The 14,724-nt window shown below is 45.9% G+C and overlaps 1 protein-coding gene across 2 annotated transcripts in view; it reads left to right on the plus strand.

Annotated features, from left to right (window-relative positions):
• The first annotated feature begins 559 nt into the window (after positions 1-559).
• The window catches only part of LOC117869064 (insulin receptor-like), a 33,529-nt gene continuing 19,364 nt past the window's right edge, over positions 560-14,724 (plus strand). The window contains exons 1-8 of one of the 2 annotated variants that reach the window (XM_034755564.1): positions 560-800; positions 1,232-1,376; positions 1,612-1,826; positions 3,992-4,118; positions 6,142-6,392; positions 7,834-8,001; positions 10,214-10,415; positions 13,702-13,737. In XM_034755564.1, the coding sequence (XP_034611455.1) occupies positions 575-800; positions 1,232-1,376; positions 1,612-1,826; positions 3,992-4,118; positions 6,142-6,392; positions 7,834-8,001; positions 10,214-10,415; positions 13,702-13,737 (1,370 nt within the window). In that variant the 5' untranslated portion in view covers positions 560-574. The remainder of the gene's footprint in view (positions 801-1,231; positions 1,377-1,611; positions 1,827-3,991; positions 4,119-6,141; positions 6,393-7,833; positions 8,002-10,213; positions 10,416-13,701; positions 13,738-14,724) is intronic. The other variant, XM_034755565.1, reaches the window with a different exon arrangement.

Below are 14,724 nucleotides of genomic sequence, written 5' to 3' on the forward strand. Positions count from 1 at the left end.
GCCGCTCCAGGCCAATGGGGACTGCGGGAAGCGGCGCAGGCCGAGGGATTTGCTGGCCGCCCTTCCCGCAGCCCCCATTGGCCTGGAGCGGCGAACCACGGCCAGTGGGAGCCGCGATCGGCCAAACCTGCAGACGCGGCAGGTAAACAAACCGGCCCGGCCCGCCAAGGGCTTTCCCTGAACAAGTGGCAGACCGGCTTTGAGAACCACTGCTCTAGATAATACTTAATCCTGAGATGAGTGCCGGGGACTGGATTAGATGACCTCTCAAATTCCCTTCCAGTCCTATGATTCATTGTTGAATTAAAATCAAAGCTGCTTAGACCATTAGATGATTCCTTCTTTATCAGATCTCTCATTCTGGTTTTGATCCTCAGACTGGTGAGGAGAAATTGTCCTCTGTCACAATATCTTGTATTCCAGTGCTGGGACTTCAATGAAGAAAAAAGTAATTTTTAGGAATATTCAAGTGTTATGTGAGGCTGTTTAGAGCCAGGTATTATGTGTGATGCAAGTAAGCCGCTCAGCATATTGTCAAAATACCGTTGCGTTTTCAATTGATTACCCTGCATGTATGAATTCTGATGGAGAAGCCCCAGTTTATGCTCTGCAAAAACATCTGTCATATATCTTCTGCACTCTCTTGTTTTTCAGCCTGCACTGTTCTCCATGTGCAGGGCCCTGTCCGAAGGTTTGTGACTACGGCAAAGAGAAGATAATTGATTCAGTGACATCTGCACAGGAGCTTCGTGGCTGCACCATCATTAATGGAAGTTTAGTCATAAACATCCGTGGAGGAAGTAAGCTCTGCATCTTATGAGCTGCATCAGGGAGAACTCGCAGAATGCGGAAAAGCATGACAGTAGGGAGAGAGAACTGCATGTCAAAAAAGACAATGAGGCAGTGTCCATTGAGTCTGAGATCTCTGCAGGGCTTTTAAAGCTTTGAATGCGGAGAATTTGTTTGCCGAAAGCGTGCTTCAGCCCCACAGTGATTCAGGAATTAATCCCTCTATGTAGTTAGTTATCGAAACATAAGTTAAGTTTCATAGATTGAAGACTAGAAGGGATCACTGTGAACATCTAGACTGACCCTCCTGTATAACACAGGCCATAGAACTGCTCCAGAATAATTCCCAGAGCAGATCTTTTAGGACAATAATGGGATCTGGTACAGTGCTCATCACCATGGTATCAGAGAGAGCCTAAACCTATTGTTTCCCTCTCCCCAGATAACATAGCAGCTGAGCTTGAAGCGAATCTTGGCTTGATTGAAGAAATCTCAGGTTACCTAAAAATTCGCCGCTCCTATGCCTTGGTTTCTCTTTCTTTTTTTCGTAAGCTACATCTGATTAAAGGGGAGACGTTAGAAGCTGGGTGAGTTTTTATATAAGATGCTTCAGTCTATTACATATTGGGGGGCCAATGTAAGTCATCAGGAAAATGTTAGCAAATTATTTTTAAACGTGTGTTTAATTGCAATCTGCCCATAGTTGCAGCCTGTCCTTATGATACTCTGTGTGGGGAACTTTCATGTGATGTCTGGATTAGTGCATGAGAAAAGCCAGTTTAATAATGAACCCATCCTCTTCCATTCTGTCTCTTCTCACAGGAATTACTCCTTCTATGCCCTTGACAATCAGAACCTGCGCCAGCTCTGGGACTGGAGCAAACACAACCTCAGCATAGCAAGGGGGAAGCTCTTCTTTCATTATAACCCCAAACTCTGCTTGTCAGAAATCCACAAGATGGAGGAGATCTCTGGGACTAAGGGACGTCAGGAGAGGAATGACATAGCCCAGAAGACAAATGGCGACCAAGCCTCTTGTAAGGAAGCTTCATAATGTGAAGAGATCTGTGCCGTGTGCACCCCCTTGCTAACCTCCTTGTCTGTCTTGTGAAGTTCTCAGGGCAGGGACTGCCCTGGTGCTCTCTGTGTAAAGCCCGAGGCACATCAGTTACTCTGTAAGCTAGCTGAAGGGACACTCTCAACTTGCCACGAGTTAAAAGTAGTTTCAGGTCTGATCTCTGCCCTGGAGGCCCCCTGCCAACTTTTGTGGTTATATGGTTTTTCCCCACAACATTTTGTGGTGCCCTTCCCCTCCCACTCTTTGACTGGGAGCTCTTCAGGCAGGGTCTGGTCAGCCTTGTGTCTTTGCGCAGTGCGTCACATGCCACAGCCTCGATCCTGAGTGGGGCATCTGGGCCCTGCTGCTGTGCACATGTTTAATTGTCTCCTTTCTCTGTGCGATGGGAAGTGGTGACAATGAACAAATGCTGCAAAATAAACTGAAAAGGAGAGAGTATTTCTGCTCAGTTCGTCTGGAGCGGTTGCTGTGACAACCGTCGGAGAAACTTTTGAAGCAGAAATGTGACTTATTTTTAAAGGCTGGCAGTTTCCTTTCAAGTAATAATAAGGAAGGTCCCATGTCAACAGAGCTAAGGAATACAGAGGGAGCAGCTTTGCCTCCAGCAGCATTCCCAAGCCTTAGCCTGAGTGCTCAGAGCCAGCATCTCACCCTGTTCCCAGCCAAAGATGCCACTCAAACAGGCTTTCCCATGGCTGAGCAGGGCACATCGAGTGCCAGTCGAGCCTCTCAGACCCGCTCCAGCCCTAGATGAGGAAGAGGGAACTGGATCTGAGGGTGCTGCCTCTGCAGGATTCCTATCCCCGCTCCAGCCAAACAGCAGCAATGGGCTTTTCCCAGAGCCAGAGGGCGCTGCCTCTGCTGGCCCAGGGAGTGAGCGGCTGGATCTGGGGCCCAACCGTGCTCTTGTGTGGTTGTGTGAGACTCTTGGTGCAAAGCTGCCAGGCAGGCTGTCCAGTTTGTCTTTCAAGCAGCCCTCCTCCCTCCCACTGCTACCTCTGGTGGGCTCAGCTGTGGTTTGCTCCTCTGCACGTCCGCCCCAAACTACCCATTGTTGATGTGTTTGGCTTTTTGTTTGATTCAAGTCTAGTTTTCAAATTGGCAGCATCCTCTTTTATACAAAAAAAAAAAAAAAAATCCATTGTTTTTTCTGGACTCGGCACCAGCAAACTTAACAGCCTTCCTCCCTCATGCAGCTACTGCAGGGATGGCAAATCCAATCAATGCTTCACAGTTTATCCTTCCTGGGTCCCTTGGAAATAATAGACTGTAAGCCTTCTCACCTTGCAATGGCTTCTGTCGTTCATGTTCTTCTCTGCAATGGGACCCTGCTCTTCCCTGGCAGGACTGGGCATTTCATCACAGTGGAGGCAGAAGCTAGAGCAGCTTCACAAACCATTTCATTGGTCTTGTCTCTGCAGACTAGCATGAATTTTAACCCATTTAGGCTTTAGATTTCTGTCTATCTAGGATTGAGGCAGCTTTTATTTCTTTATCGCTTTAAATAATTGACTATGGGTTCTCCTGGGTCTCCATTCTGTAGACAGTCCAGATGTAAACATCGGATTCTTCACTAGATTTGGCTTATTAAAATCAGTTCAGCTTTGCTTTTTCCTCCATTTTTCTGCCGCTCAGCCTGGCTCATTTTTGTCTGCACAATAGTAGCTAGGTGTGTCACCATGGCAAGCATGTGCTGTATCACTGGTGCAATGTTAAGCAAAAAGTCCTATCTCCGGTTCTTGCTTTAATGCTTTTTATTCTCAACGCCAGCTCCTGTAAGTACAGTTTCTTTTGTAAGAATTTTTACAAGAGTGTCAGTTGTTTCTGACCCAAGATATCTGCACAGTTTAAGCAAGTACTAGTAGGTAGATCTGACAACAGACATCTCACTGAACAGAGAACCTGTAAACTGGATATGTTGAGCAAACCAATCAATAAGTCCATTGGATTGTTCACAATCCTACCATTTTACAACTGTAATCTAAAATATACAGTTCTTCCTAGCTCTAAGCATTTCCCAGAGCTTTGGTTCTAAAATGTGTTTATGAAAAACAGGAACTTAAAAGAAACCGCTTCAGTTTTAAAATAAAGTAAAAAAGCAATATCCTTTGTCTTTTGCTTTAGGTGAAAATGAATTGCTGAAGTTTTCGTCTATCAGAACATCTCATGATAAGATCCTACTAAAGTGGGAGCCGTACTGGCCACCTGACTTCCGTGATCTCCTAGGATTTATGCTTTTTTACAAGGAAGCGTAAGTAGAGAAGTCTGTACAATAACTCTGGGGAGATGCCAACTCAGATGACCCCAAGCCACACAGTCCCCTAGTAGCTCGAAGTACTTCCACAAACTATTTCTGACCTCAAAGAGCAGATTTCAGACCAATCACTGTTACCACTGTTTAATTCTTGTAAATGTCTGACCATTTCATGTAAATTTCCAATGTCACTTTTCTGCTGCACAGGTACTAATTATGATCCCTGCGTTAGCTATGTCAGTACAGCGAAAATACTCTAAAGAATAACTTAAAAATCAGAATTGAAGCTCATTCAATTCAGCACTTATTACAGAAACCGTAGATTTTTGTCACCTCTCCATTTGCACTGAGGAGTGGGGCATTTCTGTTCCCTTTCAGACTAGAGCCATTTTTAAAAAATCAGGGATATCAAACTGGCTCTGCTGAGGCCGGCCGGCCGCATTTGGCCTGAATTATAGCTCACCCCACACATCCAGAATTTCTGTGAGATGTGGGAGGCGTTCATTGGTCCGTGGGCTCAAATCAAAACCCTTGTCAACAGGCAGAAAGCTAAGTGGATTGATGACACCGGCGGTAAAATAAAGATTTCACAAAATCCCTTCCCAGACAACTGCACCCCCTTTCATGAACTCAGAGCTCTGAGCTGTCCCATGGTAGGGAGGTCTTGCACAGCTCATGAGCTGTAGCTTGCTTGGGGAGCTAAAATACATTGTAAGGAATGGTATTCCTGGACCCTCTGACTGGAGATTACTGAACTTCTGGAAAGGAGCATTTATTTCCCTGTTTCCTGGTGAGCAGGAGAGAGCTCTATAATACTTAATTTTAAAAAAATTATTTAAATAGTAAAATTTGACTGCTTCAGTTTAGCTGATAAGAAGGCAGGACTGGTCAATGTGACTCTGTGCTTCCCAAGGAGGGCGACTTCCTGCTGAAGTCCCAGACGATGAATATTTCCTTCCCTATGTGCCAGATGTTCTGTAGGACCTACCTCTGCCATGGCCCATCTCCTGCTCGCTCCTTGGGGTTAGATTCTACTGTGGCTGGAGGAATATTGGTCTTTCGTGTCTGGAATGGTTGTAGAGCCCATGCCCCTGAATTCAGTTTTTAAAAAACAAACCAGCCCAGATGTGAGAAGACTCTGGGATTCCTGAGCATCTTTTGGCTCCTTGAGTGCTGCTGTGTTGTTTTCTCAGCGGTGGGCAATGCAGCCAGTGACAAGAACTAGTTTCAATCCTAGAGAGAACTGTTCTTTCCGCATGGGGTGACTCAAGCAGCTGTTCTGAGCTTCCTTATACCAGATCAAGTTACAGCCACCTGTGTCTGATTGCCATTTCATTCCATTCTCCTAAACCAGCTGTAATCGCAGGCTTTCCTTTAGCAGGGCGGCAGATTGAGTAGGGCATCGTTTGGGACAGGCTGTATGAACAGAAGGGCAAAGACCTGTCTCCATATGTTGAAGCAAAAATAGAATTCCTCCATTTTTGTTTGTGGAGAAGCTTTGGGTTCTGGCTGCCTCCTGCTTCGAGACGTCAGCTGACCGTTTGGAAGAAATGATGCCCATCCCCCTATTCAACCCCACTCACTGCTAGGCCTTTGCACCATGGGCTCAGTGGGTTCCTTTGAGGTTGTTGCATTTTCCTTTATCTGGCTGCTGTGGTGAGAATAGTGTTCTGCAGACGAGTGGTTGCTCTGGCTTGGTAAATCCTGTGTCTGTGGAGCAGTGACTGATGATGAGTTGTGGCACCATTAGACAGCTGGATGTCAAGATTACAGGGTTCCTGACAGACTTTCTGGATGGACAGACTCCCTTCACCTCTCTGTGCCTCAATTCCTCCAACTGATAATACCCTCCCCCCGCCTGGATGTTGTGATGCTCTGTTTGTAAAGCTCTTGGCAATCCTGGGATAAAGGATTATCATGGTCTTTGGTGTTTCATATTTGTTGTGATTATTTCCTAAAAACCTGCAGTTTGGATTCTATTAACGTGAGGCCTTTGTCCTTCTCTTTCCCTTGGAAAAAGTCCATATCAGAATGTGACCGAGTTTGATGGACAAGACGCCTGTGGATCAAATAGTTGGACAGTGGTTGATGTTGACCCTCCCCCACGGTCAAATGAGCCGAAAGCTCAGGCCCAGCCGGGGTGGCTCCTGCGGGGGTTGAAGCCGTGGACTCAGTACGCTGTGTTCGTTAAGACACTGGTCACCTTCTCGGACGAACGAAGGACATACGGTGCAAAGAGCGAAATTATCTACGTCCAGACCAATGCTACTGGTGAGTACTGTCCTCTTGCATATGGCAAGGAAAAACATACCCCCCAAACTCCTTGCCTGAATGGTTCTTGGTCTCTCCACTGGCGCTGTGTGCCCGAATATAATGCACGCAGGCTCCTCGTTCATTCTTTGTGCATGATCGTGTTCACACGCTGGTGTAACCCTGCTGCAGTGTCATCAAGTGCCATTGAATCTGGGATGGGGGAGGCCTGAATTTTTTTCTGTGCAGGACATTTCTCCCTTCATTTCTGTTTGTTTGCCTGGTAAAGCAAACTGTTGAATCAGGACAAACCAAGTAATGTTGGAAAAAGGTGAGTCTTAATGTTCTGAGGCCTGGTTGGAAGACTATAAGGAAATAATTTACGAGGGAATTGACCATTCATTGGGGAGAGAGCTGAATTGAATCCCCATAATTACTTGCTTCAGTGCTGGCAATGTGTGTTTTCACTGTGCAAAACACACAAAATATAAAGATAGTCCCTGTCCAGAGAAGAGACAGGTGAAATCAGGTGCATTGAAAGACCCAGAGTAAGCTTACTTTTTTTCCCCTTCTCTTATTGTGATGATGATTATCAGCAATGAGGTCAGGATCAGGGTCAGTTTGTGTATGTTTCATTCAGGGGGCAGTGAGAGGGCTCCAGTTTAGTGAAAAAAGTCGATAGACTGTACCAGACAATAGGTGAGACTGGTACTGGTACTAGCACTGCCAGGAGTCCTGTGGGGAGGGCAGGGTGGCTCTGATCCTCCTGTCTCTAAGTTGGGGCTGGCTGAGAGGGGTAACACAGTAACTCTCATAGACTCATAGACTTTAAGGTCAGAAGGGACCAGTATGATCATCTAGTCTGACGTCCCGCATGATGCAGGCCACAAAAGCTGACCCACCCCCTTTCCCTTGACTCAGCTGTTGAAGTCCCCAAATCCTGTGATTTAAGGACTTCAAGTCGCAGAGAATCCTCCAGCTAGCGACCCCCGCCCCATGCTGCGGAGGAAGGCGAAAAACCTCCAGGGCCTCTGCCAATCTACCCTGGAGGAAAATTCCTTCCCGACCCCAAATATGGCGATCAGTTGAACCCCAAGCATGCAGGCAAGATTCTCCAGCCAGACCCTCATTGACCATTGAATTCTGGGACCCCTGCAGATGGTCACAGGACAGACGGTTTGGGGAAAATTCGGGGCTGGGAGGGTGTTGGGATCATTCTGCAAAAAGTAACTGGGTGGTGGAAGCCAGGTGTGACCTGCTTGGTTGTAGGCTGGCTGTTGGTGTCAGGGCTGTGAGCCATGGCAGCATAGCACAGAAGGCACCCAGAGTTGCAGGGCAGGCAGTGACACAATCCCTCCCTGGTCTGGGTTGAATCCCAAAGTGTCACAATAATTCTTGCCTCGTATCCTCGGTCTCTTTTGGTACAGTGATCTGAGTGACCTCTGTGTCTTTCTCCCTTCAGTTCCCTCAGTCCCATTAGATCCAATATCGGTTTCCAACTCTTCGTCCCAGATCATTCTGAAGTGGAAGCCGCCCTCTGAGCCGAACGGGAACATCACACACTACCTGGTGTTCTGGCAGAAGCAGCTGGAGGACAGCGAGCTTTTCGAACTCGACTACTGCCTGAAGGGTAGGTGCCCTTTTTTCCCATCCCGCATCCCGGGTTTAACATTCAAGCTGCCGGCCTCTGCTAGTCTCATACTACCTGTGGGGTTTCTTTCTCTGTCATGTGGGAGGTGGGTGGGACACAGGATCATGGCGTGTTAGTGGATGATGCTCTTGGAGCACACAGTGATGTAGCCAGAGCTGTTAAGGCTGTGTTCTCCCACTGTCTTTTTTGCATTGACCTGGTCGCTATTGCCAGGCCCACCATCAGAGATTGTGAGGAATTGCTGGTTGGTTGGTTGGTTTGAACACAGTAAAATCATATGTTTTAAGCCTTCTGGGATCTGCCTTCTGCTCTTGCTTCTCTTAATCTGGGTAACCAGTTTTATCAAAGCTAATAAGAGTGAGATGAAAATATTGTTGGGCTTCTGGAGACCTGGGGTCAGATTAGTCTGAAATGTAACCCCCTCCGTGGCTTCCAGATCTGTTTTGGGGCTAAAGAGATTTACGGGTGTCTTTCCAAGTGTCATGACTCTTCAAGCACAGATTGGAGCCAAAGGCTGTTTCACGTCTGCAGACTAGAGACTTCTAGACCCAAGGTGTGAGAGGACTGGCTGTCTGAATGTTTCATGAATCCAGCAGCCCCTAATTACAGGTTATAGGCTTCACCCACCCCAGCTGGCAAAGTCATGTTAGAAGACCCTTTTGGCTACAGCCAACAGTATGCTGTGCTTAATCCTGGTTTGAAAGCCAATGTAGACAAGCCCTTAAACATGTCACCAGTGAACAATGCCCTGCTGTCTTGCTGCGTGTATCATAAACATCCATTGAAGTGGTGAACTCTACCTCACCTATCAGAGGGGTAGCCGTGTTAGTCTGAATCTGTAAAAAGCAACAGAGGGTCCTGTGGCACCTTTAAGACTAACGGAAGTATTGGGAGCATAAGCTTTTGTGGATAAGAACCTCACTTCTTCAGATGCAAGTAATGGAAATCTCCAGAGACAGGTATAAATCAGTATGGAAATAACAAGGTTAGTTCAATCAGGGAGGGTGAGGTGCTCTGCTAGTAGTTGAGGTGTGAACACCAAGGGAGGAGAAACTGCTTCTGTAGTTGGCTAGCCATTCACACTCTTTGTTTAATCCTGATCTGATGGTGTCAAATTTACAAATGAACTGGAGCTCAGCAGTTTCTCTTTGGAGTCTGGTCCTGAAGTTTTTTTGCTGTAAGATGGCTACCTTTACATCTGCTATTGTGTGGCCAGGGAGGTTGAAGTGTTCTCCTACAGGTTTTTGTATATTGCCATTCCTGATATCTGACTTGTGTCCATTTATCCTCTTGCGTAGTGACTGTCCAGTTTGGCCAATGTACATAGCAGAGGGGCATTGCTGGCATATGATGGCATATATAACATCGGTGGACGTGCAGGTGAATGAGCCGGTGATGTTGTAGCTGATCTGGTTAGGTCCTGTGATGGTGTTGCTGGTGTAGATATGTGGGCAGAGTTGGCATCGAGGTTTGTTGCATGGGTTGGTTCTTGAATTAGAGTTGTTATGGTGTGGTGCGTGGTTGCTGGTGAGAATATGCTTAAGGTTGGCAGGTTGTCTGTGGGCGAGGACTGGCCTGCCTCCCAAGGTCTGTGAAAGTGAGGGATCATTGTCCAGGATGGGTTGTAGATCACTGATGATGCGTTGGAGAGGTTTAAGCTGAGGACTGTAGGTGATGGCCAGTGGAGTTCTGTTGGTTTCTCTTTTGGGCCTGTCTTGTAGCAGGAGGCTTCTGGGTACACGTCTAGCTCTGTTGATTTGTTTCTTTATTTCCTTGTGTGGGTATCGTAGTTACCTCACCTAGGACCCTACTTGTAACCTCTGATCTGCCAATATGTACACCCCTTTCAGGGCTGAGGAGGGCATCAGCTATGTTGTATGCTGGCCCAGCGTGGCTAAGCGGAGCTGATTTAGTGTTCGGAAATTCATTAGACTGGAGCATCCATGGCTGGATGGTTCACTGCTGCTGGTATATATGTGACAAGCTGCCAGCCAGGATGCTGCGTCTGGATTTCAAGACTCAATGTGGGGAAGAGACATGCCAAAAGGAATGTCAGCTCAGTGACCTTCAAGGAATAATCTGGAAATAGTTCTGACTTTTTTTTTAATCTATATGACTTAAACTGCTGTGCCAATCAGCTAATGACTTTTGCAAGGCGGTGTGTGTGATCTAAGAATTCTTTTCTCCATAGGACTAAAATTGCCGTCGAGGACTTGGTCTCCCCCTTTTGAATCTGAAGACCCTCATAAATATAATCAAAGTGAAAACGAGGACATCAGTGGAGACTGTTGTTCCTGTCCAAAAACTGACTCTCAAATACAGAAGGAGCAGGAAGAGTCTGCCTTCCGCAAAATGTTTGAGAACTATCTGCACAATGAGGTGTTTGTCCCCAGGTAACAAACTCTGCCACTGCTGCTACGTTTAGTTGGCTTGGGGTGGGGAAATGTAAATTGACAAAGACTGAAGGCAGGGTTTGGTCATGTTGCCAGTCTCTCCAGGGCACTATGTCAGACAAAGATATCTACAGGGCTGTCTAGAGCAAAATCTGGATGGATATGTGGCTGAGACTGGTGAAACTAGAACTCGAACAACTGATGTTACCTCAGTTTTGGGAAACCCCAGTTTGCTGCATGATCTCGGCATTCTCCTCAGCCTGACCTCATAAACTGAGAAATCTCAGCGAATTATTAAAAACCTGGAAGCTTATTTAAACTCATCTGATGCCAGAAATGACCGTTTCTTCTGCCTGAAACTTTTTTGCAGCTTTTGCGCAATAGCCACTTAAAAATAAAAGAAGAAAAAGGGAAGTTTACCATGCCACAGCCTTGTCTTTTACTGCGGTATTTGCGGTCTTCCCTGTACTTAGCATGGGAAATACCTCCAATACCATGAGGAATGTAACTGCTGTGGGTGGTAAATGGCCTGTTTTGAATGGCACACACTGTGTCACATTAAGTGACGTTGAATGTGTTCGCACTTCATATGAGTTACAGAGAATGCACTATGGGAATCAAGTTGGGGTTGGTAGTAATTTTCTCTCTAAACTATCATAATGAGTTTCAGACATCAAATCTGTTCTCTGCTGGTTGCACTTAACCAGAAAATATTTATTTGCAGCTGCCTGACAAAGGCCTAGCTATGACAATTAATGCTTTTATTTAAAGTGCAGTACTAAACAGCATTCCTCTCTCTGAGCCTGAGTGAGTGATGCCTGCCATTGGCACATGGAAGCATCTGCAAAGTCCCTTACTTCTCTATTTTCTTGCTGCTTGTGCTGTGGTGATGAGCAGGTTTCCGTGTGAAATGTAGAGCTACAGTGGGATTGCCCAGGACTCTGTGTACTCAGCAGGCAGAGAGGATACAAGCCATTATCACATAGGCAATATCCTCTTGATCTAGGCAAACGGTTCTTATAATGTGATTTTTAATTTTATTGTGCAGCCAGCCCAGGATGCTTCTCAGGCCAGTTTCTGGGGTATGTATTCTAAGAAGAAACCAATAACCAAGACACCACCTTGTCAGCCTGCTAAGGAAGAAACCTCCAGCCCTGTTACATTAATTAATTCACTAATACAGGGCCCCTTCACTGTCATAAGCCAGCAGCAGAGACGCAATTCTCCTGACATCTAGTCTGCCTGCTAGGTTGACTTTTTTGTGATGAGTGGCAAAGTGAATTAGAGGTTGTTTTGCTGCTGTTTCTTGCCTGCTAGTCTGCTCCAGGGCAACTTATCCAGGGTCTGGCAGCAAAATAGGATATGTATTTAATTCCATATCTCATTTCTGCTGCCGCTAACTGCCAGTGGCCTCCTCCCTAACAGCATTGCAGAGACCCCTACTTGAAAGCAGAGCCTGCTTCGTCATGAAAAGGAAGACCAGGCCCTTGTAGGAGACCAGCAGGAGGCTTATGAAATTGTGCAGGGTTGTAAGCAGAAGGTGGTAGGGGTAGTAAAGAGGGGGCCCATCTCTGTCCTGATTGCCTCCCAGTTGGCTCTCCTTGCTTCCTTTTGGCTTTTTTCTTCCTCTTTCCCCCTTCCCTGTTTGTTACAGGAAACCTGTTCCCCAGGCAGTGTCTGTGCCCGAAGCCGTGCCCTGCCACAGACACACCCAGCCAGCCTGAATCCCACTGCTTCTCTCTTTTTTTTTTTTTTTTTTCTGACCCACTCTCAGAACTCGGTCTGGGAAGGAGTGTCACAAGGACTGCTCCCTGGCCAAGTGCAAGGCGGACTGAGTGGGGGTGGGGTGGGACTTGCATAGAACTTGTAGGCTAACTTCCTTTTGCATTGATAGAATAGGCTATGGATTTCTTAAGGCACTGCCTTCCCATAGCCCCCTTCCTAGCCATCAGTAGGGAACTTTTCACCCCAGCTGTGAGATTCGTGACTTCCTCTTGCAGCTGAACACAGTGGTGGTCACAAGCTGATGTTTTGTTTCTTCTTTATCACATGGTTTGCTCTTGTACTGGAAACAGTTTCACACAGGGATGAGCAACAGTAAGGAAGTGGCTTCCAAAGCAATTGGAACGTGAGAGCTCGAATGGGGGTGGGGAGTATTGCATCGGAAAAAAACAGAGCGAGGCTCAAATGCCCCCTCCTCCTGAAGGCTCACCCCTGAGAAAGGACTATATGGCTGCTACTGAGCCACTAAATGCTTCTGATTCAGCCAGGGCCATCCCTGGTGGGTGTTCCCAGGTGTTTCCCCTTCTCTGGGACTGAGCACTCTCTCACAGCGCTGCTGGACCCAGCCTCTCTGGGGGACAGGGAAATCTGGGAATGGAGACCAGACTGGGTATTTCAGATAGCTAACCACTCAAGCCACCTGAATAGCCTTGGGTTGTATTGAAAAGAGAGGCTGGAATGACAGCGAGGAGAGCAGAGAGGATTTAGCAAGGGAGTTGCTTTAAATCTAGGAAGGGTTAGTTAATTATTTTTTGTCAAGATCCAAATTTATTGGTCAAGGTATAGTCAAGGTCCAGATTCCAGAGAAAATTTAAAAAAAACAACAACCCAACAACAACAATAAGTAAATAAAAAGATTTTGGGGTCTGTTCAAAAGCGTCTTGCGGTCCGATTTGGCCCATGGTCCGATCTAGAACAATAAAAGACTTGGAGTTCTTGAGTTTGCAGCTTCAGAAGCTTTTCTTATTCTCTAGCATTTTAAGAGTTCTTTCTGTATTTTTCCATTCACAGCTCTAAGTTAGAGGAGAGTGCCGAGTAGCACAGCTCTCATCAGGGAGATTACTGTTGTACTTGTGAAAAACAAAAATAATCTCGGACTTGGGAAACTGCTGAGTCAGCACTTTGTAAACAGTGGGGAAGAGCTAAATTGTGAAGTGTAAACAAGATTCTAGTTAACCATAAAGATTCCTCGGGATGGGTGGGAGGTGATCTGTTTTTAATTGTGACCTAGTATTGCATCTTTGAACTCTGCCTCATTATTAGAGAGCACAGTTCAGAGCAATGCGCAAGTTAGGAGAACAACAACTTAAAAATGGTTTGTCTGGAGTTAATTAGTAATTACAGGAATAGAAATCTAAAGCCGAGAATGTGCTGTGCTGAGCCTGCCATTTGGGGTCACGTTCTCTCTTGCCAGTGAATTTGTCTGTATTACTGTGCGAAACATAATGTTTAATTCTACGACATTTTCGATCTGCTTTCAAAGTGGCTGCATTTGTTTTTTCAGAAAAATAACATCAGGGAATGGAACTGAGGACTCTAGGTAAAGACCTGACCCATGCAATCACCTGCTGCAATTTTAGTTAGCCAATCATGTGCTTGATAGCCTGAGGGTGGCAGTGGAAAGTTCAATTCAGCAGCAAAGATTTGCTTCAACGGCTTGTTGCATTTGTAAACTCTGGAGATGTTCATAGTGCTGTTCCTTTCAGATGACTCGCTTTAATAGCAAAGATCACAATTGTCCCCATTAACATGTGATTTGGATTTTAACGTGTTTGGTAAGAGAGTGATGGAAAATTCTCATTGAGGGAAACAGGGAACATGGATTCCCCTCATGCAACTAACATTGATTGTTCCTGGCATAACTTGGATCCCCCAATTCACTCAGAGTTCCCAGCCTGAAATTCCTAGTTGCAAATGTGATCACAGGATTCAAATGCTGATTGTAACTGTCTTGATTTAACATAATTTGGGGGGGGGAAGAGGTGGGGAGAGAATCAGGCTGGTGCTTGGAACTGAATTCTAGTGAAACAAAAATGTCCCCTTTTTCTGGTTTTGAGGTTAACTAGCAGCTCTCTCTTACAGTATGGGGGACTGCCAAAGTCATGTCTGACAACTTGATAGTCACAACAGCAAGAAGTTGAAGTAAATCTGCTAACTAATATACAGTAATTTGAAAGAAAAACTTCAGTTAACCACTACTGAATGTTACTAATGTGTGCGATGTGAGTCTTGCAGTACTGGGATCTTTGTTTAACTTTATTCTTTAAAATGTTGAAAAGAACATTCAAGACCTGGTTGGTGTGAAAGGGTGAAAATTCTCTTCTTGTACAAAACAGAAACTATAGGGCTCAGAGTAGTGGGCACACTCCAGTGAGCCATGAAACCAGTCTTATGAGTTTTAAATGCAGGTTTAGGATGCCTGGAATATGTGCAGCACCCAATATGCTCAAACTGAGGGCTTAGGACATGATCCCATATGGTCAAAGCTACAGTAAATGGGGGCGAAGTCTTGAGTATTGCAGTCTTG

Source organism: Trachemys scripta, chromosome 22 (assembly GCF_013100865.1).
Source record: "Trachemys scripta elegans isolate TJP31775 chromosome 22, CAS_Tse_1.0, whole genome shotgun sequence".
Classification (NCBI taxonomy): domain Eukaryota; kingdom Metazoa; phylum Chordata; order Testudines; family Emydidae; genus Trachemys; species Trachemys scripta.